Source organism: Myxocyprinus asiaticus, chromosome 50 (genome assembly GCF_019703515.2).
Source record: "Myxocyprinus asiaticus isolate MX2 ecotype Aquarium Trade chromosome 50, UBuf_Myxa_2, whole genome shotgun sequence".
Classification (NCBI taxonomy): domain Eukaryota; kingdom Metazoa; phylum Chordata; class Actinopteri; order Cypriniformes; family Catostomidae; genus Myxocyprinus; species Myxocyprinus asiaticus.
The window spans coordinates 14,018,503-14,044,900 of NC_059393.1; the positions used below are offsets into that span (position 1 = coordinate 14,018,503).

The following is a 26,398-nucleotide window of genomic DNA, read 5'->3' on the forward strand; positions in this document are numbered from 1 at the left end:
ACTCTAGAAGCATGTGGCAGGGAATTAACATCATCACGGACTTTAAAGGGAATAAAAACTCCGCCATGAACACCGCTGCCTCTCTCCCGGATGAGCTAAATACTTTTTATGTTCGTTTTGAGGGAAATAACACCGCCCTCGCGGAGAGAGCTCTCGCGGCCGAAGCTACAGAGGTTAGTTCACTCTCCATCCTTCCGACGGGTGAATATCCACAAAGCCGCGGGCCCAGACGGCATTCCGGGCCGCGTCATCAGTGTGCGCGAACCAGCAGGCTGGTGTTTTTACGGACATTTTCAACCTTTCCCTCTCTTTGTCTGTAGTCCCCACATGCTTTAAAATGTCCATCATTGTGCCTGTTCCAAAGCAATCAAAAATCACTTGCTTAAATGACTGGCGTCCTGTTGCTCTGACCCCCATCATCAGCAAATGCTTTGAGAGACTAATCAGAGATCACATCTGCTCTGTGCTGCCTCTCTCTCTAGACCCATTGCAGTTTGCTTACTGCAACAACCACTCCACTGATGATGCCATTGCATCTACAATACATACTGCTCTCTCCCACCTGGAAAAAAAGAACACTTATGTGAGAATGCTGTTTGTAGACTACAGCTCAGCATTCAACACCATATTGCCCTCCAAGCTAGATGAGAAACTCCGGGCTCTGGGCTTAAACAGCTCGCTGTGCAGCTGGATCCTGGACTTCCTGTCAAGCAGACGCCAGGTGGTTAGAATAGGCAGCAACATCTCATCATCACTGACCCTCAACACTGGAGCCCCACAGGGCTGTGTTCTCAGCCCACTCTTGTATTCCTTGTACACACATGACTGTGTGGCAACACATAGCTCCAATGCCATCAAGTTTACTGATGACACGACGGTGGTAGGTCTGATCACTGACAATGATGACACAGCCTACAGAGAGGAGGTGCACACTCTGACACACTGGTGTCAGGAGTACAACCTCTCCCTCAACGTCAGTAAGACAAAGGAGCTTGTGGTGGACTTCAGAAGAAAAGACAGAGAACATAGTCCCATCGCCATCAATGGAGCACCAGTGGAGAGAGTCAGCAGCTTCAAGTTCCTGGGTGTCCACATCACTGAGGAATTCACATGGTCCATCCACACTGAAGTCGTTGTGAAGAAGGCTCATCAGCGCCTCTTCTTCCTGAGACAGCTGAGGAAGTTTGGAATGAACCGCCACATCCTCACACGGTTCTACACCTGCAGTGTAGAGAGCATCCTGACTGGCTGCATCTCTACCTAGTACGGCAATAGCACAGCCCACAACCGCAAAGCACTGCAAAGGGTGGTGCAAACTGCCAGACACATCATCGGAGGTGAGCTTCCCTCCCTCCAGGACATATATACCAGGCGGTGTGTAAAAAAAGCTCGGAGGATCATCAGAGACTCCAGCCACCCGAGCCATGGGCTGTTCTCACTGCTACCATCAGGCAGGCGGTATCGCAGCATCAGGACCCGCACCAGCCGACTCCATGATAGCTTCTTCCCCCAAGCAATCAGACTTTTGAACTCTTGATCTCCCACGATCAAAATATATCAGCACTGCACTTTATTACTCTTATATCTCACACCGGACTGTCATAAATTATTATTATTATATTATATTCTCTCTTAACAACTTACTATCAACTGACAGCCTGAATGTCAATACAGTACAATACAACCTACTGTACATTCTATATATAATATATACTTTTTTATTTTTTATTTTATTGAATAATGTGTATCTATATTGTGTGTATTGTATACTGTACAGTGTATGTTATTGTTTGTATATTGTGTTGTGTGTAATTATGTGTATATTAGACTTTTGTGTTGTGTAAATCTGATGTTTATTGTTAATTTGTATATGTCTCATCAATGTCACGACTGCTATGTTGATCGGAACTGCACCCAAGAATTTCACACACCATTGCACTTGTGTATATGGCTGTGTGACAATAAAAGTGATTTGATTTGAGATCAGCGCATCACCGGTTTGTTCTGAATCAGACCATGTTTCTGTCTTTAAATCACTGCCTTTTGTGGATTAATAATCACATATGACCAACTCACCATTTTGATGTTATTTTGATTAATTGTGCAGCCCTGAAGGATTGTGAAATTAGTCTACTGATGCTCTCTTTATGAAACTTAATGGCCAAATGAAAGCACATTAAATTGTTTGCGATATTCACGATATTGGTCAGTGTTAGATAGTCAGCAAAATTATCTCTATTATATTGTTAATATTCTATATATCCCCCAGCCCAAAACTCTAGCACTTCAACAAATAATCCATAAAATGATGATGAAAGTATTTGAAAACAAATGTAATTATTAAGTAGCCGGGTATGGGCACTTCAGTTTGTACTTAGTTTGTAGAAGAAATTTGGAGAAGATATTAAATGACAACCTTTTTCAAAGTGTTTTGAATCCAATTAATCGAGCCTCGTTTTAGCCCTCAGCTGGTTAAATTTAATTCTCTCAAACGCATATTGAGCTACACTTAACATATTAACTACACAAGTTACAAACATGTATGTTCTCAGGCACTTATTGAGTAATTAGACATACAATGAACTTACAGAATTTCAGTTGCACACTCAAATGTCAATAACCATATACTGTTCAAGTGTTGTACTTGCTATAGTTTACTTCCATGTTGATTTATCGTCAAATAGCAATGTTAAATGTAATTCAAATCATTGAAAAAACAAATTGTTTTCTGTGCTGATTAGGTAAGCGGGTAAAAATCTGGAAGCCCAAAACGGGTGTATCTGACGTAGCTCCATCGCGACAGACCTCACGACCCGTTATCATCTCCAGCAGTCAGAAAAAGAGCCCGCCGCGGCCGCTGAGGGAACGGCTGGTGCATTTACTGGCCCTAAAACCCTACCGCAAAGCCGAACTACTGGTGCGGCTCACCAAAGACGGCCTCTCTCCTCAGGACAAGGAGACACTGGACAGCCTCCTGCAACAGGTGCGTAACCAGTGGTCTTGCAACGGGTTTGTGACTAGTGATGCATTGTTTTAATAACAGATACGTTGATTATAATTATTCGGATCAATACAGAGCCATAAGGACTGAAACTTGGAACGTAATCCATTAGTCCAGGCGATGTTGCTGTGTTTGGAATGACAAATTATTTCATAGTACCCAGTCTTAATATCTTATCGAATTCAATTCATCCGTGGCCCTGTAGATTTGGTAGTGGCGCAGGTAACTGATGCATGGACTTTGCTGTATTTGCACAGTATACATATAACAAAAACAGTATATATGGTGATATGGTAGTATGCTTTTCCGAGCATAGCCAATGTACCAGGACCCTTCCTTCAAAGTTAAGGTTTATTTAGGAATGATTTAGTCTATTTGATCATTTGTAATCATGTTTTTGATCTTAACTTGGACATAGTGGCTCAATGACACATTTCTCATGATATAAATTCAGTCCTGCATAAAGCCAGTGCATAGATTAGACAGAGGCCATTGACATGGCATTGTAATGGTTGTTAGTTTTTCTGTATTGAACTTGAGCCTTCTAAATAATTTTTTGCCCTTTTTTTTTTTTTTGGCCGTTTGTAGGTGGCTAACCTGAATAGTAAGGATAACACCTTCACATTGAAGGATTGTTTGTTTAAGGAAGTTCAGAAAGACTGGCCTGGTTACACTGAGGTGGACCAGCAGATTCTGAAGAGAATTCTTGTACGGTAAGTACGCAGAGTTTCATGTCCATAGTGTTTTTGTTTGTGTACCAACTCCCTCTTCAGATGTATGTAAGTACAGGTACATTGTGCACTAAAAATAACAATCAGCTTTTATAAGCTATTGAATCCATACACTCACAGCAAGTGTAGATTTTTTTGCCACTTCGAACAAAATGCTTTTGTATTGCTTCTGTAATATATTATGCACCATAAACATTCTCTTCACCTATTTGAAAGATATGATATGAAAGTAGTGGAGTCAAAGGTTAACCATACTGTAGCAATGATGTCTGCATTCAAAATGAGCATATGGGTTCACTTTGGTTGTTTTATTAAAGAAAACAAGGACCTTATCATTCTGTCATCTCAGTTGTCAATTCATATGCAAAAAATTTTTGATAAATAAAATAATTATACAATTATCAATGAGATTCTTAAGAGTGTTTTGTGGATAATGAAATTTAAGTTATTAGAGATTGACGAATATTTAACTGATATCCACACTTAATCAGTTGTCTGTTCTTTAATATCGGGTCTACCTGTAAATCCCATGCTAAGTAAAGAATAGCACCCAACAACACAATTACATCACTTAATTTATCATTATTATTAAATTATTCAAAATGCATATTGTGTTTTTATTGTTCTTGTTTAATGCTTAGTAGACCAACTTTAAAATAGGTGTCTTTAAGGCAAGGTAAGTTTATTTATAAAGCATATTTCATACACAGTTGTAATTCAAAATGCTTTACATGGAAATTATAAAGAAAATAAAAGATTACAAGAAAAAAAGCACAAGTACATTGTATGTATTTTAATGTTAGTACACAGTAGTTAAATACATCTAGTATAAAGTAGTACCTAATGACTGTGTACTTAAGCATTTGATACAATGTACTTCTGTACATACATTTTGTTGCATTGTACATTTAATGTACCTGCATTGTTACATTTGTAGTTACACTGTTGACCTTACCCCTAAACCTACCCCTACCCGTACCTCAACCTCTGTTGCAGCAAATGTGAATCGTTTGAGAATTTTGCAGAACAACATGCAGTTACACAAGAAGTACATTGTATTGTATGTATTTTAGTATGAGGTAGTTAGCCACCTAATATTATGTGGGACCTAATTAGTTGTTATTGTGCCAAAACACAGACTTGCTGGAGACTTAAAAGTAATTGGTATCAGTTTCTGTTGTGAAAGAAGAATATCGGTTGATCTCTACGCAATATATACGCATCTATGGAAAAGTCATTCAAAAAAATCTGAATATCAAGAGATTGGGACACCCATTCTCTTTTTCTTTGCATATTTGAAACTAAATTCAAACTTGCAGTATATTGCTAGACATTTCTACTGGTTTATTGTATCAGTTGGTTTCAATTGGTTTTGAAAGCCTTGATTTTGGTACTGCTGTTGCACTCTCAGTAAGACACTTCACACAGTTGTTCTGCTCTTTGGCTCTACGTGGAAAATCTGCAGTCTCAGGAACTCTGAGAGTGGAAGACTGGCCCCTACAGCCTAAAATTAGAGATGCTTTCCTGCATGCTGGGCTGGCAAAAAAACATAGTTTGAGCTGATAACATAACACCTTCACAATATTTGTCGGAAACAAACTCCGAGAATGCAGGTGTGTCACGTCAAAATGACAAATCATGCTGAAATTGCCCATCCACTGACTTGCACTTTGCGCACTAGGTCGACGCTTATCAAATGATGGGCCTTTTTATGTCCACGCACCCCACTATCGCAACCACCCACATTTCCATCTGGTTGCCAACACCGGGCTGTGTGTAGTCAGGAGGTTAGTGAATCAGCCCTATTCCAGCACATGCTGATACATGCATGTGTGTGGGTGGCACAGGTCCAAGGTCCGGCCGTGCATGGGCACACGCAGTTAGATGGAGAGCGTAGCAGCTCTTGGCCACCCAGCTTCCCTCTACTTGCAAACACAGTCCTCCAGTCGTGCAACCCTGATGGAGGTGGGGGCAATGCTTGGGTTGAATTCGCCCAGTGTCATACTGCCCTCTGTTGGCACACCCACAAACTCCCTCACATCTCTAAGTGCACTTCACCTCAAGTAATGCTGATGAGAGTCTGCAAAATCGTGTCTTGCTTTAAATTATTTATCCATTATGGCTGTGAAAGTTAACGTTAACTTTTGAGGTAAATTAAGTATATTTAACACGGTTCAATTTATTTGGAGCAGTTAACGCATTTACCCAATATGACAGACAGGTGTCTGTGTTCATGTTCCCATTGCCGGCCCCTTGTTTATCAATAAATGAAGAAACTCTCTTAGAGAAAGTCCTTCTTAATGGTAAATTTATTTATAAATGAAATCTAGATGGACTTTTAACAAAAGTTTGTTTCTACTGTAAAATGTATTAGTCACCCAAGTTCAACAGGTAGGAAATATCAAAAGCTAAATTGCTGCTGACTGTATTTAAGCTTTGTATTGTTTCCTTTGCTCAATTGCAAGGGCAAACATTTTACCTGTCAGTCAACTGCTACGTTAAAACAAGAAGTTGAAACTTTTGTCCGTTATATAAATTTTTATAAGGAAATAACTGTCCGATTGGAGGGGGGGGGGGAAGCGCACACATGAACGTGCGTAATGGAACTGAATGTCATGTTTGTTCTTAGATTAATTGCAAAGATAATTAGGAGAAACAGTTTGTCGTTTTTTGCGCTTCTATAATAATGCATTAATTCACTGGCGTAGTATTTAATGTCTTTCATCATGAAATCAGAGACGCTCCATTCAAAATCCGAACACAAGTGGTCAAACGCGATGCATATTACGACCATGTGTAAATGGCGATGGGTCTCTCCTGTCCATTTGTGATTGGGTTACCCAAAACACATTTTAATACCAGGTGTAAATGGAGCCTAATCTTCCACCCCTGGAAGAACTTGTATGCTTAAAAGGTAATTATTATTATGTTAACAATGAGACTTTGTTTGCTCTCTGTACAGTAGATACAGTGTGGTTAATTGCACAGAAACTGTTGCCACAGATGTGCTGCAATGTTTCCGTAAGATTAGTAAAACCATGCTGTAAGAATTTGTGAGATTGTAGTTTCTTTTAAATCTGTTGACTGACAAAAGCATCCCTACCAGTACATCCACACCACCTGCATTTTTTTTTTTTTATTCATTCTTCTGTTACAAGTGCAAGTAATTTAATGCTCTTCAAAAATGTTCTTCACTTTTCTGGATTAGATTCTTTAACTTCTCTCCAAGGCAGCTTTTTATGTTACTGTTGACATGCAGTAAGCATTTCTTTGGCTCTTTTTAAACTGATCATTCTTTCTCTTTTATGTGTCTCTCATTCTCAACAGAAAACTGTGTAAGCCTCAATGCAGCACTCCTGCTTCTGGGGAGAGCCCGGTCAGCCCACACAAAGAGCAGGCCAGCAGCTCACCCTCACAGGTCAGCTTTTGCCTGCTCTCTATAGACTTGTTAAAGCCTGGCCAAAAATAGTTAGGACAGATTTGCCACAAAAGTAATGTTATGAGGAAAGACATACTGCTTATACTTCACTGTAATTATTTTAAAGATAACATGAAATCAAAATTGACCCTGTTTACTAACTCAACGAATGTCCCTGGTCTTATTGTGCACAAAAAAAAAAAAATTTTGTCTTGATAAACTTTCATCAAATGTAATACTTGCTCCGTCTCTGCATTGACTTTTCATCTGATATCATCAAGCTCTTATTTTTCATGAACACCGTTTCATGTTGACTTTAGCTTCTTAATGTCAGTGGTGTTATTGCACACAATATATTCTAACACATGTTAATCTAAAGTTAGTTTTTCCTTAATCTTTTATCAAAATGTTAACTTTGTCAAAAACAACACTTCTATCCACATAACCTAAGCCATTTGGACAATGAAAAATTTGAACAAATATCAATACCCATCTGTCACTATCTAATCAACATTCTCCCTAACCTTGAATATTAAGCAATGTATACTGTGAGCGCTTTGCAGCAACAAAGTGACTGGAAGTCATTAGTTTTCAGTGAGAGTTGCCGATTTGAGGCAATGTAAACAACAGTGGTTGTTGGTGATGCTACAAAACTGAGCAGAGTTAAACTTAATGCGACCAGTGGGAGTGCAGACTTGGCAACCTCCAACAATGTAACTGCTGTCAGTGTGAACGCATCTTTAATGTTTGGTCATATTAAAGCTGACCCTAATTTATGATCCGTCATTGTTCTCATCCAGCATAAAAGGCCTGCAGCAGAGTTCATAGACCCTCTGGCCAACAAGAAGCCTAGAATATCGCATCTGGCCAGCAAGTCTACAGGGCCCATCAACGGCAAACTGAGCTCCTCCAATGGGAAGGACTCATCTAGTTCTCAAGCAGGAGAGACATCCTCGAGCTCTCAACTCCCTGTGTTGGAGATCCCCCGACCATTTGACCCGCTTTCAGACGTTAGTAATGACTCCAACGGCCGAGACTGTGAGAGTCAAGAGGCGGCGGTGGCAGAGAGACTAAGTCAACCTCCGTCACTTGCGCCTCATTCCACGACACAAGCCGAAGGGCCAGGGTCTACGTCCCCAGCCCACGGCAGCCTAGGTGGGTCTCAGGGTCGGACGAATCTGCCCTCCCTGCACGGCAAGTCAAAGAAGAAGTCCAAAAAACACAAGGACAAAGACAAGTCTAAGGAAAAAGACAGGGACAGAGGGAAGGATATCAAGAAGGAGAGTAAAATCAAGGAAGAACGTGGCTCGGATCAGAGGAAAACCTGTGAAGTCACGATGAGTGGTAGGAGCACAGGTGGGGGATCAGTTTCTCTGAATAATTTATGTAACTCTGAAGGATGTCAAAGGTCATGAGTTTAGAAACTACCTAAGAATGCAACATGTGAACTTTTGTCCCCGTTTGAATCTAGTTCTTTGCCTCAACCAGATGAGTGAGGATGTTCTTTAGCAATCTGTGAGGAGCAAATAGTGCTTTGTTTGTTTGAAGATATTTCATTTATACTGATCTCAGGTGTTTTTCCAGTCACTGAAATGTGCAGGCTTAACTAAGCTGAACAATTCAGCTTTTATCAACCGATTAGGTAATGCTGCATTCCATTCAAGGTCAGATGTGAGATAGTCATACCATTCCATTGCCAGATGCTCAGAAGATGATGTGTAAGGAAACAAAACCGCAATGCTCCCGTTAGCTTAAGCCCAAAATATACTTCGGTTTTGACGTGAATGTTGAGCATCTGCTTACAGTCAAATGCTAGCCTTTCAAAGTATAGTACATTTGACTGTGCATGCATACACAGGCGGTTGGCGCATGTGCGCTATGACTGCTATACTGAACTATTTCTCTTCTGGAGTTTAAATAAATAGGCATAAATATGTTTTTATATTCCTTCAGACTCAAGTTATTTAAATGCAGGTATCTCCTGACCTCCTTACACACTCTCTTGACTTAAACATCGACAGTTGCTGTTTCCACCTTCATCTCCTGTTTAGTGCCGATCGCATCTTCTGCTACACTGTGACAGCAACAGCTCGACTGTGAGTGTTGCCACCTTGTGGACCCACTAATTAGTGCAAATAATTCCAGGCGCATGCGCATTCTGTGCGTTCAGAAACTCTCGGTTAGAAAAATTGGGCTGTGCACGTTCAGTGCACAAACTCTGCTGATGACGAAATTTACTTTGGGCTTTAGCAGGTGTTCGACTGTCACCAGAGATGTCTCCTAACAACCCAGTTGATAATGCTGCAATGCTAGCATTTGTGCTATAGGTGTACACTTATCAAAAGAGAGTATAATTTACCTTTTTTTTTTTTTTTATCTGTCCCTGTGCAAACATTTGTTAAACAAGCTTTAAAATCATGTAATGTAGAGTTGAAGTCAGAAGTTTACATACACTTAGGTTGAAGTCATTAAAACTCTTTTTTTTTTTTTTTAACCACTCCACAAATATGAGCAAACTATAGTTTCATCAAGTCATTTAGGACATCTACTTTGTGCATGACACGAGTCATTTTCCCAACAATTGTTTACAGACAGATTGTTTCACTTTTAATTGACTATATCACAATTTCAGTGGGTCAGACATTTACATACACTGTTAACTGTGCCTTTAAGCAGCTTGGAAAATTCAAAAAAATGATGTGAAGCCTTTAGACAATTAGCTTCTGATTGGAGGTGTACCTGTGGATGTATTTTAAGGCCTACCTCCAAACTCAGTGCCTCTTTGCTTGACATGGGAGTATCAAAATAAATCAGCCAAGACCTCAGAAAAAAAATTGTGGACCTCCACAAGTCTGGTTCATCCTTGGGAGCAATTTCCAAATGCCTGAAGGTACCACGTTCATCTGGACAAACAATAGTACACAAGTATAAACACCATGGGACCACACCGCCATCATACAGTTTAGGAAGGAGACGCATTCTGTCTCCTAGAGATGAACGTAGTTTGGTGCGAAAGGTCCAAATCAATCCCAGAGCAACAGCAAAGGACCTTGTGAAGATGCTGGAGGAAACAGGTAGACAAGTATCTATATCCACAGTCAAACGAGTCCTATATCGACATAACCTGAAAGGCTGCTCAGCAAGGAAGAAGACACTGCTCCAAAACTGCCATAAAAAGCCAGACTACAGTTTGCAAGTGCACACAGGGACAAAGTTCTTTACTTTTTGGAGAAATGTCCTCTTGTCTAATGAAACAAAAATTTAACTCTTTGGCCATAACGACCATCGTTATGTTTGGAGGAAAAAGGGTGAGGCTCGAAAGCCGAAGAACACCATCCCAACCGTGAAGCATGGGGGTGGCAGCATCATGTTGTGGGGGTGCTTTGCTGCAGGAGGGACTAGTGCACTTCACAGTATAGATGGCATCATGAGGAAGGAGAATTATGTGCATATATTGAAGCAACATCTCAAGACATCAGCCAGGAAGTTAAAGCTCGGTCACAAATGGGTCTTCCATATGGACAATGACCCCAAACATACCTCCAAATTTGTGGCAAAATGGCTTATGGACAACAAAGTCAAGGTATTGGAGTGGCCATCACAAAGCCCTGACCTCAATCCGATAGAAAATTTGTGGGCAGAACTGAAAAAGCATGTGTGAACAAGGAGGCCTACAAACCTGACTCCGTTACACCAGTTCTGTCTGGAGGAATGACATTTGACTCAATTTAAACAATTTAAAGGCAATGCTACCAAATACTAACAAAGTGCATGTAAACTTTTGACCCACTGGGAATACGATGAAAGAAATAAAAGCTCAAATAAATAATTCTCTACTATTCGAAATGTCTCTGATATTTCACATTCTTAAAACAAGGAAGTGACCCTAACTGACCTAAGACAGGGAATGTTTTATACGATTAAATGTCAGGAATTGTGAAAAAACTGAGTTTAAATGTATTTGGCTAATATGTATGTAAACTTCTGACTTCAACTGTAGGAACCTTGACTATATTTCATAAAAGTTAACTTTTATCGCTTACTTTGTACATCTCCCTGTGTGCCGACATGTTTGTTTGAAGTGACGCACCAGCATCTTGGCAAAATCAGAATTGAAGATTAAATAATGAGTTTCCAAGTTGGAATTCTGACTTCAAATGGAGTTCCATTGCACTTTTCTTTGGAAAAAGTTGGAAATTCTGGCTTTCCAAGTTGAATGGAATGCAGCGTTAGTGAGGTTGACTAGGTTTTAACTTTATGGGTTAAATAATTTCTGCTCCTCTATCAGGATCAAACAGAGCTTCAAAAATAATGACTGTTTTCAAATGAGTTTCCCGATAGTCCTGCCACAAACCCAAGAATGCGTCCTATGTGAACGTCCATTAAGAAACATTTAAGCTGTCTGGTGGAGATGACCCTTAACCAGCATAGTTATACAGGGGTTTCTTTAGACTGATTAGTTGACAAGTTGTTCTGACATATTTTGAAAATGTGTAGTTCCGCATACCTCTTTTCAGATTTCTACTAGAGCAATGTCAGTTGTTTTTCTTTCTTCTTAAAATCTCATCGCACACTGACATCATGGCATAGTGTCCTAGTTCCTCTTTTCCAGTCTGTAGGATGAAAGTGTCCTTGAGTTCACCATATATTTCTTTTCAGGTCTGAACGGAACGTGCGACAGCTCCAGTATTCCTGCATCTTCGTCGGAGACTGCAGACTATTTATTGTAAGCACCTCTCTGCATCTTAATAGAAAAGCACAAATTATTTGACGTCAAGAGTTTAGAACATATCTAAGAACAAACTATCAAGTTTTGTTCCTTTAAAGAAAACGTAACTTGTTTAAGTATTAAAAGATTTTTTTTTTTTTTGTTTCCTCAACAGAAAGTACACAGTGATAAGCTCACAAGAGCAGCGTCAGAGTTACAAGAATGACTTTAACGCAGAGTACAGTGAATACCGGGGCCTCCATGCACGGATAGAGAGCATAACCCGACAGTTCACTATACTCGACTCAGAGCTCAAACAGCTCCAACAAGGCACAGACAAGTACAAGGTAACCATTTATCTTCATTATAAACTCCACTGGCACACCAACTGCACTTGGTCATTATCAGGGCCACACAGAATCTGCTCCCGCAGAATTGGATAGGTCACCCAAATGTGAAAATTGTTGTCATTTATTCACCCTCATGTTGTTGACCTTCATCCTTGCCATTTTGATTATGCTCTCAGCTACAAATGAGGGTGTAGGAATCTCTGCTTTAACAGAATCCTTCTGGCTCTGGTCTTTACCCGAATCAATCTTTCAGCCAAAAACACACTACACCCATCCATGCATATTACTACAACTTTCTCATCTTTTATTAATTTGTAATATGCTGTCAGCTCCTGCTTGATCCCAGTAGTCATCTTCCTCTGGAAAACAAGAAATAAGAGTGCGGTTGACTCATCTAGGGCTCCAGCGGAGTTTGTACGTCAAAAGCGAGTCGCTTAATAAATTTGAAAATGTTGATATGAAAATGGAACAGGAAGCAATCTAACCTTGTGAAGATGCTTAATAATAAAAAAATAAATAAACCACACTAGCAACAAACTGACTAATGCCAACAATGTTCAATAATCTGAGCAGGTATCGTTTGTTAGTGTGGCCCTCTCACCTGACCACAGTCATGTTCACATATATATATATTAGTATGTGTGATATATATATATATATATATATATATATATATATATATATATATTAACATAGCACTGTGATTTTTAATGGATTGATGCAACTTAATATCAAAGAATATTAGTATCAACCGTGGCTCATCTAATCAAACTCTACAGCCGGAACTGTTTGTTTTATGCATACATTTATAAAGTAGTACATAGAACATGTTATAATCCTGTTAGTCTACAGTAATCTCTGGTTTTGTTATAACATGATTAAAAATGAATACGCTTCTCACACAAGCTGCTGTATGACATAAGAATTGTTCTTAAAGGAATGGTCCGGGTTCAATAAAAGTTAAGCTCATTCTACAGCATTTGTGGCATAATATTGATTACCACAAAAAAAACAATTTGACTCATCCCTCCTTTTCTTCAGAAAAAACAAAAGTCCGAGTTACAGTGCGGCACTTACAATGGAAGTGAATGGGGCCAATTTTTGAACATTAGAATATATTTAAATTTTTATTATACATTTTTAAAAGTTTAGCCACAAGACATAAACCATATGTGTGTTGAAATTATTTTAGTGTGATAACATCACTTACTAACCTTTTCTGTGTAAAGTTATAGCCAATTTTACAACCTCATTGCCATGACGTTGTGATGTCAACAACCCCTAATATGACTGTAAAAATGACAATTTAACTTTACAGCTCAAATAATGAGTTTTAACAGAAGAATTCATGTAAGTGTTTTTATAAGATTATAAGCTTCATATTTCTGTTTAAATCCCCCAATAATTGGCCACATTCACTTTCATTGAAAGTGCCTCACTGTAACTTCGATTTTTCTGTTTTTAAAGAAAAGGACGGATGAGTCAAAATCAACTTTTGTCGTAATCAACATTATGCCACAAATGCTGTAGATTGAACTTAACTTGTATTGAACCTGGAATATTCCTTTAAGGAAAGTGACCCCTAAGGCCAAAATATACTTTGTTTTTCCATGTGCCGTTTCGTCACAGTGCGAGTGAATCTCAGTACTACTTTTTTAGACAGGTGGACAGTCCCCGTTTTTCCATGTTGTCGGCGCATGCATCTACTGTACTATCTACTGTTTATCACAAAGCAGTCGTAGTCAAACCATCAGCAAATGGCAAAAATAATCTGTATTTTCAAACAGATTGCAGAAAACTCTACTGGTATTGGTTGTACAAACTGATGGTCCAGCCCCAAACTCATGCCATCGGGTTGAGCTGGTTTTCCTGTGTCAGAGGGATGTTTTGCACCATAGTATGCAGGCAAAAACTAAGCATAAACGTGTCTTAATTTTCTTAAATAGAACTTTACATCCTTTAATTCTTCAAACTACATGGCCAGTCAAATAAAGGGAGGCATTACGGCTCTTCTCACTCTCATTGATGCACATCTTGAAAATGCTGCTTATGGAAACAGTTGTGAAGATCTGTTTTCTCTTTTCACAGACAATCCACAACCAGATACTTGAAGAGTATCGCAAAATAAAAAAGGTAAGATGAACATCTCTCCCAATATTTGTTTTATTACTCCACACAGATGGAGATCTTTTCAAAATTGTGATTATGTTCTCTTTTTTTTTTTTTCTCACAGATTAATCCAATATATAGCCAAGAGAAGAACCGCTGTGAATATCTACACAACAAACTGGCACATATAAAAAAACTGATAGCAGAATATGATCAACAGCAACTGCAAAACTGGCACTAATGACACAACATTTTTCTCTTTAACTTTCCTTCTCTTTTGAGAGTGAAAGAATCTGGATTATTTTTTGTTTTTCTTGGCTTGCTCTAAAAACAAGTTGCTCTGTAAAATGCCAGGAAACTGATCTTTTCTCCTAAAGTGAGCCCAGAGCTCTAGTGAGGACAATGCAGACCCATGAATTTCATTTTCATTATTGTTTTTTTATGGGACTTGGGAGATGGGCATGCCTGGCCATACTTACCTGTGTAGCCTACTTCATTAAGGGATAGCCACGTGTGGCATTGGTTGCTACCTTCCCTTTTCAGAGGCCTCCGAAAATCGTTCTGTGGAGATCTTGCCCTTGTTTGCCAAACAGGGATAACAGACACTGAAATGGATCTGGCAAATCCCAATCCCAGTTTCTCATAGTTAAGGTTTTAGAAAAAGGAAGGAAAAAAAAAAAAAAACATATTTTTTTTCTCTATGTACTAAAATGGAAGGTTCTAAAGATAAACTATTTTATTTTTTATTTATTTTTTTTCCTGCATTTTTGTCTTCCATAGGGATACATCAGTCTGATTTATAATATTCACACTTCTAGGTATGAGTGCTAAACATCTTTTCCTGCCCCTTTGGTCTTTATTTCCTTAATATCTGTCAGTATTTTATGCAAAATGCTGCCTTGGATTTCAAGAGATCCCTATTGCGGTACAGTTTTCCCCTATCGATTTGAACATTTTATTTTTTTATTTTTTTAGAGTGCTGTATTGTCTGAAGTAGCACTATTTGGATTCTCTGGTCTTTTATTTTGTGCAGTGCGCTAGGCCATGTGCAATGGACATAAATTGGATGCCTATCGAAGAAGATCTCTATACAGTTGCTTTGACAGTATTATGCTACAATTGAGACCCATTTATTTGAGCAGCTATGGTAGAACTGAACTCATACTATGAAATGGTCCCTGTCTGAGCTTGTTCAGTTGGACTTTCCATTCCAGATGTGAGAGAGTGCTACAGATTAGGTGCATCTATGCTCCATGTTACAATGCTTTGTTTTAGAGTTTCGTACCAAAGCTCTGTAGATGGCTATCAGAATCGAATAAGCTTACCCATTGGCCCAAGTTCAGTTAAAGGGTTAGTTAACCCAAAAAATAAAATGTTCTTATCATTTACTCACCCTTATGCCATCCCTGATGTGTATGACTTTCTTTCATCTGCTGAACTGAAATGAAGATTTTTAGAAGAATATTTATGCTCTGTAAGTCCATACAGTGCAAGTGAATGGGTGCCAAAATTTTGAAGCTCCAAAATCCACATAAGGGCGACATAAAAGTACTCCAGATGACTCTGGTGGTTAAATCCATATCTTCTGAAGCGATATGATAGGTGTGTGCGAGAAACAGATCAATATTTAAGTCCTTTTTCCTTCACTTTCACTTTCTCCTCCTGCTTTTAATGAATCAAATTCTTCGTGCATATCGCCCCCCTACTGGGTAGGGAGGAGAATTTATGACCTAAAATAACTTAAATATTGATCTGTTTCTTACCCACACCTATCATATTGTATCTGAATACATGGATTTAACCACAGGAGTCTTATGGATTACTTTTATGCTGCCTTTATGTGGATTTTGGAACTTCAACATTTTGGCATCCATTCACTTGCATTGTATGGACCTACAGAGCTGAAATGTTCTGCAGAAGAAAGAAAGTCATACACATCTGAGATGCCAGGAGGGTGAGTAAATCATGAGAGAATTTTCATTTTTAGGTGAACTATTCCTTTGTTCATTGCAATAGAGTTTTTAACTGAAACTGCATCAAGATCTGGCTGATTCAAATCTGAATAATGGAATCAGTTGTGATTTAAGGTGTGGCCAATTTTTGCAAACATGTGCCTCTCCCAAGCTGTGGTTCATCCCTCCTGTATCTACTGTAATTCAGTATTGCTAGTTATGAGTGTGACGATAACATATGTCAGGTCCGTACACTTGCGGACAAATTTATGATGCCATTCTTCCAGAAAATAATGATTGTATCCCTTTAATGTAGCCCTGTTGTAAACACATAGGGCTGGTTGGTAAAGAATACCCGAAACACAAGGAACGCAACCTTATACACTCATTAAACAATGTCTTCTACCATCTTAACCCTTTAGCAATCCAATGCTTGCATGAATACTGAGTATTTATGGGTTTTTTGATCATTTCTGACTATAGACAGTATTTTTTCCAAACCGCGTCCTTCACGTTCAGAGATGACTGTTAAATTTCATTAAGGCTTTGGCCACTCATGGTATCCCATCGGGGAGCAATCACAATCCAGTGTACTCTGACATATTCCAATAGAATCATCCTCACATTACTGTGGAATTCACCTCATGGAAGCTCAACCACACATTGCTCATCTGTCAGGTCTTGAAGCATCAGCTGTACTTCTGATTTCTCAACTCTTATGTTTAAATATAAAAATTCAGCACTTTGCTCAGCTTCTTGCTGTTAATTCTTTCCTGGGTTTTGTTGCAAGGAGACACTTGCCTTGTCTGTCTGTTTATGCATGCTTCTGACTGTTTAAAGATGAGAAAAGGAAAAAAGACCTGTGTTTTCAGTGGTTTTACACTGCTGTTCAATGTTCAAGAACATTCAAAGCCAAACAGAGTCCAAATATTTCTTACTGACCCATTTGTCCTTACCTGGTTCCAGCATTGGTTCAGTGTTGAAGCTGTCAATCTTTAGCTATAAGCTTTGGCTTTAAAAAATACAAAATTTGACTTCAAAATTGAATTAATAAATAACTGAAAAACATACAAAGTTTTTCAATTTACCAGATAGAGTCTGGATTTATATGACACTAAACAACAAATTTTAGTCATGAGTACCATAAAATATTTTGTCACAATCTGCTTTGGTTGTGGTCTTTTACATTACCTGAAGAAAAAAAAAAAAAAAAGAACAGTCTGAAAATGAAGCAACAATTCAACGGAGAATGTGAATGACGTTTGTTTGGATTTAGAACTATTGGGGGGGGTGGGGGGGAAAGAGTGCCAAATGACCTGTTGTATAGGTTTGCATCAATGAAATCTGTTGCTGTTTTAGCAAAACAGAAAATAAAAAGGGGGGGGGGTGTTGCTGCACTTTGGAATGAAGTGTTGGGATGTCAACGCTAAAACCCAAAGCGCTTTTTGAAACAAGGGTATGGGACTGAAAACTATCTTGGTATTTCAATAAAATTCTTGGAAAACTTCTCTCTTGCGATTCAAACTGATGGTTTTTGTTTTTGTTGTAATATATTAGCTTTGCTAACTACCACGACTGCAGTATACAACAGAGCACACATTAGGTACAATGCAGTGCGCATCAATAGAATCATCTTTGAGATTCGTACTGCTAAAAGTAAGACGTTTTTACACAAAGTTGAATTAGACCTTGCAAAATAACTTGTTAAAAATGCAATTTACCCTCATTAAGGTCTATCAACTATGAATTGCTTTGACTTTTATAAAACCTTTAGTTGAAAAGGTCATTCGACGATATTGTTTTATCGGAAGTCATTTAACTTTTAATCACGTGCAAGAAATGAATTCTAGGGATCAATAATTACATTTTTACTAGTTAACATGCTAATTCTTGATATCAAGATTGAAATTACTAGTGAAAATGTACAAATAATTTTATCAGTAATTACATTTACACTAATAAAAATGTTAATTCATCAAAAATGACAACTCGCAGAAATACACATTCTTTATATCAAACATGGAATTTCAACTATTAAAAATGTAATTATCTGTAAATTCATTTTCACTAGTAGAATTTCACTAATATCTATTCACTCCTATTCAACACAATTAGCAGATATCTTAATTTCTTACTAGTTGAAATTGAAATTTCAGCAATGCAGTTCTTACTAATAAAAATGGTTATTTTATTTTGTTTTCGCTAGTGGCAGTGTTAAGTAATGTGATTGTTGCTGGTAAGAAAGCCTTTTATATATTTTTAATTACTCTCCACGTTATTGATATCTGAAATCCATTTCCAGATACTTGAAATACCACATCTAACATGTTGAAACACATTTATAGATATCAAGAATTAGCATTTAAACTAGTGAATATCTGAATTGTTAATCTGTAATTCATATCCTGCACGATTAAATGTCAATTCAGCTTGCCATAATTGTTTTGTACTTCTAACTATTAGTGAATCTCCTGTTTAGTCAATGACCAATAGATGGCAGCACATACTTTGATTACTGTGGTTTCATTCATCATGCAACATAACTGTTGTCACTGTATTTACCACTAGTGGAGTCCGGGACAGTTTAACTGCTAACAGACTCTCATAGAATACAAAAACACACACAAAAAAAATGGCACAATGTATACTAATCCTTGCAGGGGTTTTTTTTTTTTTTTTTTTTTTAAATCTTGATACTGGAACTTCTCTGTGCTTTATAAACGCATCTATAAGAAATACTAAACTGAGAGTGGGAGAGATTTGGACACCATAAAGATGACATGGTCTGAACACCATGTGTGAAATCCATAGCTGTTATCCACCACGTTTGGCTTTAGGGTTGGCCTCACTTTTAGGGGAGCAGGGGCCGGCTGCACCAGCTATAGGTAAGTTACAACTTAGCCTAGTTGTGGCGTAAATGGGCACTAAGTCACAATTTACGCACTATTAAATATTTGAGCGTTGCACCATTAAACTTAAGTATGACGTAACCCTACGTATAAACTAAATATTTACGGAAGACTCCGACCAGGAGTAACGGATGGAATAAAGAAGCAGACTCGCTTAATGACATCAATGAGCTCATGTTTTGGTTAACAGGCGTCAGTACTTTCGACATATATGATGTTGGCATTTGCACTTGTTTACATTTACGGGCGAAAACATTGTTAAAAATTTCTTCAGCATGAACCCGATCTAACGGTGCACTTTCCTGTGTACTCCACCTGGTGTCAAGTTTCAACATATCCGAAATATATAAGATATTAAAATTAATAAATGTCTATTTTTCCAGCCTATTGTATTAGTATTTATTTATTTATTGCCCTTTATTCATTTTAGCTACAGTAATTAAATATTGTTATTTACATAGGCTAATTATACCATTAATAAAATCTTGTTTCATTTATTACAGCTGACAGTTATGTGAGCAAACAAGGTTTGAACAAGCTCAAACTGAAACTGATGGCTTTTTAACAGTTCTGTGTACAAATTTGAAGGCTGTTTATTGGATCAGAACAGGTAAACGTCATAATATGCGACTTTGCATTACTTTACGGAGAGCTTACGACCTACTAGTTCAGTCTTGCCTTCAGAACAGGTGGTGCAACCAAATTAAGCACTGACTAAGGCTCTGTCCCAATACCCACACTTGCGGTTTTGGTCTTGCCTACTTACCCACTTGTCTTACGTATTTCCGGTGTTACGTAAGTACACGTGAAGACTGCGAGTGTGCGGATGACTTGGCTGAAGACTGATTGTTTCTGGTAGCAGTGACTGTTATAGCATACTTAAAATAATAAATAACTGAACATTTTACCCATCTTTTCATTTATTAATACACTACTGGTTGTTGGAGGTGTATTGTGCTGTAGAAAATATGAATTTGTTTTTATGTTTTTATTGAGTGAAAATAATTGTAAAAGTTAATTATTTTGACTAATTTTGATTTTCAATACTTTGCACATTAAAAAATTTTTAACTGTAAAATTGTGCCATCCATAACTGCTGTAAAATATGAAATATAAGCCAATTCTTTCTATGTTGTTTCTCAATACACTGCATAAAACTTAATTAAAAATTAAAATAAAAAACTTTAATCTATAAACCTGTGTGGTCCATTAATAGCTACTAATACAAACCATTTAAATGATATGCTTTGGCTTGTCATTTATATAAGACGACCACAGACATAAAGATGAGAAAGAAACCGTGGTAGTAGTTAATAAATTGTTTATTTTAAAACAACATTTACTAGACCACATATTGTATGCCACACTGGCTGATAAATTACCAAAATCACCAACCGTATTAGGCAAGAACAAACAAAATAAGGTGATTATTGACAGTGTTGGGTGTAATGCATTACTAAGTAATCAATTACTGTAATTAAATTACTTTTTCATTGAAAAAAGTAAAGGGATTACTTTTAATTTTTCAGTTATTTAGTTACAGTTACTTCTGTTGTAATTGTGTTAAATACTGTATAGACTATAGAACAATTCTATATAAAACAATAGTGAATTTAACAGAGAAACGTGTAACGTCTAATGTTAAAATTTATGTTTTCTAATTTAATGCAGCACCCTTAAATTCTTTGGCCAGTTCATGAATAATGTATTAGATTTTATATGATGTATTTGAAAGAATTAAAAGAACAATTTCATGTCTATCCTTGTATTTTTCATCTGGTTGAGGTTGATAAGGGTTTTAGAAAGTAATTAGTAAAATGTAATGCAATTACTTTCACACAGAGTAATTAGTACAGTAATGTAATTACACTGTAGAAGATGTAATTAGTATTTAGTAATTAATTACTTTTTTAGAGTAACTAACCCAACACTGATTACTGGGCAAGAAGGATAACAAAGAGGTATCTAAATATACACATAAATAATATTTTGTAATTATGATGCTGCTATTAAGTCATCCCAAACACATCATATAATGTTGAATATATTCATTTATACTAAAATAAATATATGCATCACTTACGTTTCACTATCTGATTATAATAAATAACTTGCATTGAAAAGCTTCCCTTGACGTCATCATGGCGAAAATATGCCGATCGCTCGGGTAGGCAGGGTGTGGCTCCTGATCGTGATGAACTCTGGGATACACTTAGCCTGTTCGCGCTAGTGCGGGTTAAGTGCACTGAGCTTTAGCATGTTTTAGACATGGGACAGTCTTGAACACTTACTTCCTGTCGTGTGCACGTGCACTCAAGTGGCAAGTGTGGGTATTGGGACAGGGTCTTAGTTACTAAGCCCTTAGTGTGAACTTTACCTCTTAATTTAAGTAAGACCCTACACACAGCTGGTGCAACCCTACCCTGGAGGCAAGTCAGCGAGTTCAGTCTGGCACCATGCTAGCCTCTCGTTCCTGGCTCATATGCGTCGGCCCTGTCCTCGTTCATCCCGTTACAACACACACTGAACCCCCCTGACAGTTAGATAACGCCCTCAAGATTTAAAAGCTTTCCTTCCTGTTTTCTTAGGCCCACAAATTACATACTAATGTCCACATTTGCATTCCCCTCAAGATTGTGGGAATGCATTTTTAAATGGCTTGTCCAGGGTTAGAATGGGCTTACTATTCATAGACAAGTTGTTTGGCAGTCAGTAGTTGTAGCTACTTGGAATATTTGCATTAAACACTCTAGAATGAAGAAGAATAACTGCCTTTGTTTATGACTTGAATTCCTTCCTTCAGTATAAAAAGTTTTCCATGAAAAATTTTAGTTATGGTGGCATACATATATTGCTCTATTTATAGATGTTTCCGTCTGTGGGTGTAAGGTTCCTGAATGAATCCCTGTCTATAAAAATACAGACTACTTTTGAGTACGTAGTATGGTATCTTTAACATACAGGTCACAGGGCTTTGTTTTCTACAGTATGTGATGATTTCTACTTTTTCCAAGTCAGACCTAATTTGAAAGAATGGATTTAGAGACAAAGGATACAAACAAACAAACAAACAACAAGTAGCAAAGCAGCATGAAAAACTTTTTGTCATTTTGTATGTCAGTCCATTCATGGGTTATTTGAGTATATCTCTTGGTATCTGTAATAACTATGTCTAAAATGACTAAAATAATATAATTGGGGTTTTACCACCAACACAAAGTACCATGGTTTTTGGATATGCACTCAAAAAAAGAATTCTGGCTGAACTTGATTCAATCATTGACAGTGGTTCCATATGCTTCAAATTAAAATGAATTTCAACTTAAATACTTCAACCTAAATAAATTAAGTAAACCCAACCAAGTTTAACGTATCAAAATAACTCAACTGAAACTCTTTTAGTGAAATGCTAGCTAGTGACAGGAAATGTTAGCATGCTAAAAAACATGCTGGTGGGAAGCACTACTGAGTTCAACTTGGTCACTATGCTACGGTTGGCACAGAAATTGCTCAATGGATAAAATTGGAATTAAAAAAGAGGATAAAGTAAAAAGTGGAATACTTTAAAATGTTTTGGTCCTCAACCCAGGCTCAAGCTCCACTCTTCACCATGATGGCAACCCCCAAAACTACAACATAATAGAAATTCGTCTAAATCTCAACATAACAATACACCACTAACAAGTATCCCCCTTTATATTCATCTTGCACAAAGGTACATAAGGCAAGTAAAGCTGACAAGATACTTTTTTTATTTGAATCAACACAGTTAATTTACCTTCCATTGGTTACATAATTTTTTGAGTAGTATGAACATGGGAGGATTGAGTAAAACGGACAATGAAAGTGATTTTTATTTTTTTGAGTGTGGTACCATAGTAATACTATGTAAATACAAGAATTAAGGTCCATGAATATGGAAATCATTCAGTGCCATAGTATTAATCAATTTACCGTGGTATTACCTTTTGAAACCATGTCTTAGTGTTTTATTAACTAAATTTAATGAAATGGCTATGTAACTAAAATGTTATATACACTGCCAGGGACAATAGAGTGCCATTTGAGTTCAGTCTGTAAAGGACTGCTCTATATTACAAACACAGTACAAAAATACTCCATTACTATAATCAGATTAATACACAGAGCAGTTGATCTCACTAGATAAGTCCCACTGAACTACATGCTAATGTTGTCTAGGTAACATCATTACATCCTGGTTACTGAGTGAAACTCTTGCTTAATTTAACTTTTTACAATGTATTTAGTATAATTCTGAAATACAAACAGCTAAACACATCCTGTACTGTTCTCTGTGTATTATACTGTATTTACTGCATATACTGTATATTGTATGTGTGTCCTATCTGATTTTAAGGATTAAAAATGGAAACATGTGATCAATCCTTTAAGAATGGTTGAGACTAAAACTAGTTTAAACTGTAAAAGAGTCTGGGTACATTGACTGCTCCTATATAAAACAAAAGATTATAGAAGATGATGTCAAACCATTAGCCAATTAAAATGAATTCCCCTTTTGTTACATACATTTCAGCTTGCTCTCTGACGATAAAGTTACAAACTGTTGTATCCCTCTGGTGCCAGCAGCCCTAGTCTGGGGGAACAGGGAGCACCATAAATTTGTACCCCATTAAATTTGATCTCGGTTAATAAGTTATATTTACAGACATATTCAGTGCCTATAAAATAGAATGTCGTGAAATAATAAAAAAATAAATAAAACATAACAAATGAACACAATAAAACTACACAGTTAAGGCATTTTCCATGAATGTCAGGTTGGGGCAAGTTGTCATGCATTTTTATTTTTATTTTTGTCATTTAAAACAATTTGTTATTTATCATGTCTGTTGGCCAAAAGAATGGTTTCAAAATTTTGTATGTTAACTTAACAACAACAACAACAAACATAACAACAACAAACAATTGCGGTAAGTCATGGCATCCGTTAATGTTATTGCTTCCTGCATTGCATGCTACATGTTTACTATAGTTTCTTCCATCAGCAGTGAGGGATTTACATGTGATAAATGTAAGCAATTAATCAGGCTGATGGAGAAGGTTAATGAGTTAGAGGCACACATCCGAACGCTAGTGAAGGTCATTGAGAAAGAGAAGCCAGTAGATACTGTTTCGATGTGGGTAGAACAGCGAGCAACACACACACTATGGTTTCGGCTGTAGAGCCCCGGCAGCAGGGTGTCTGGGTGACGTCTCGGCGGCATACTCGCTCAGTAAAGCGACACCACTCTCCCATTCCTATTAGGATTTCCAATCGATTCTCCCCACTCAGTGATGCACCCACTGATAATCATGTTGAAAGCACCCTGGTTACAGGTGATTCTATTGTAAGGAACGTGGAAATAGAGACTACAGCCACTATTGTTAAATGCATTTCGGGGGCTCGGGCGTCTGACATCAGATCAAATTTACAAGTGCTGGCTAATGCTAAATGTAGATTTTCTAAAATTGTTATTCATGTCGGCACAAACGATGTCTGGCTTCCCCAGTCGTGGAGATCACTTGAGATAATGTTAAAGAGGTGTGTGAAATTGCAAAAACGATGTCAGACACTGTAATATGCTCTGGCCCCCTCCCTACTTGTCACAGTGATGAGGTTTATGTTAGATTAGTGTCACTAAATGGCTGGATGTCTGAGTGGTGTCCAGAGAATAGCATAGGATTTATAGACAATTGAAAGAGTTTTTGGGGTAGACCTGACCTGCTAAAGAGAGATGGACTCCATTTCTCCAGGGAAGGTGCGGCTCTCCTCTCTAATAATTTGGCTCATAGTCTTAATAGTGATAGTATTTGACTAACTGGGGTCCAGGTCAGGAAGCAGACAAACTGGCTTATCCAAACGTCTGCTAGCTGCCTTGAGACGTCACACAGGTCACCTAAACTACAACACATAGAGAATGTATCACCTAGATATTACATAGAGACTGTGTCTGTTCCCCGAACTACCAAACACAAACCCCTCACCAAATCATTTAGAAATGTTTTGTTATTAAGGTAAAACTTGATAACATAAATAACAAAAAAAATTAAGATAAATATATAAAGGTAGGGCTACTAAACATTAGATCTCTTTCAACCAAAGCACTAATTGTAAATGAAATGATTACAGATCGTAGTTTGGATGCGCTCTGTTTGACTGAAACCTGGCTTAAACCAGATGAATATATTAGTTTAAATTAATCTACTCCCCCAGGTTATTGTTATAAACATGAGCATCGTCTGAAGGGTCGAGGAGGAGGTGTTGCTGCAATTTACAGTGACGTTTTTGTTGTTACTCAGGGGACAGGATATAAGTTTAAGTCTTTTGAACTGATAATGCTTAATGTGACATCATCAGATATAAATAAAAATCTCTGTCTTCTCTTGCCCTTGCAACAGTATATAGATCACCTGGGCCGTATTCTGATTTCCTTGGTGAATTTGCACATTTTCTGTCAGACCTAGTAGTTACTGTGGATAGAGCTTTAATTGTTGGTGTCTTCAACATTCACAAAGACAATGAAAATGACACATTGGGATTAGCATTTATCGATATTCTCAACTCTCTTGAAGTCAGACAAAATGTGACAGGACCAACTCATCGCCATAATCATACGCTAGATTTAATTCTGTCATATGGACTTGATCGTAATACTATAGAAATTCTTCCGCAGAGCGATGACATCTCAGATCATTACCTCGTCTCTTGTATGTTGCGATCAGCTAATGTTACTCATTCTACACTATGCTATCGTTCAGGTAGAACTATTCTTTCGACCACTAAAGATAGCTTCACTAATAATCTTCCAGATTTATCTTATATACTCAGTAAGCCAAAAAGTCTAGAAGAACTTGAAGTAATAACAGAAAATATAAATACAGTCTTCTCTAGCACTCTTGATAGTGTCACCCCCCTTCGATTAAAGAAAAAAGCCCCGCACCATGGTACAATGATCACAGTCATGCTCTCGAGGGCAGCTCGGAAAATGGAGCGTAAGTGGAAGAATACAAAATTAGAGGTATTTCGCGGTGCATGGAAGAATAGTGTCTATAGCTACAGATATTTTAGGTCAGCATATTTTAGCAAACTCAGAAAATAACCACAACAATCCTAGGTGTTTATTCAGTACTGTGGCTAAATTGCTTAGGAATAAAGCCTCGACTGAGCTAGATATTCCGTCACAGCACAATAGTAATGA

General features: G+C 37.6%; 1 protein-coding gene across 1 annotated transcript in view; it reads left to right on the forward strand.

Moving 5' to 3' along the window:
* The window catches only part of LOC127439287 (RNA polymerase II elongation factor ELL-like), a 70,624-nt gene extending 53,941 nt beyond the window's left edge, over window positions 1-16,683 (forward strand). Inside the window, exons 5-12 of the mRNA XM_051695524.1 lie at window positions 2,742-2,983; window positions 3,590-3,714; window positions 7,060-7,150; window positions 7,951-8,506; window positions 11,810-11,876; window positions 12,034-12,205; window positions 14,297-14,341; window positions 14,442-16,683. Coding sequence (XP_051551484.1) covers window positions 2,742-2,983; window positions 3,590-3,714; window positions 7,060-7,150; window positions 7,951-8,506; window positions 11,810-11,876; window positions 12,034-12,205; window positions 14,297-14,341; window positions 14,442-14,558 — 1,415 coding nt within the window. The 3' untranslated portion in view covers window positions 14,559-16,683. The remainder of the gene's footprint in view (window positions 1-2,741; window positions 2,984-3,589; window positions 3,715-7,059; window positions 7,151-7,950; window positions 8,507-11,809; window positions 11,877-12,033; window positions 12,206-14,296; window positions 14,342-14,441) is intronic.
* The last annotated feature ends 9,715 nt before the right edge of the window (window positions 16,684-26,398 follow it).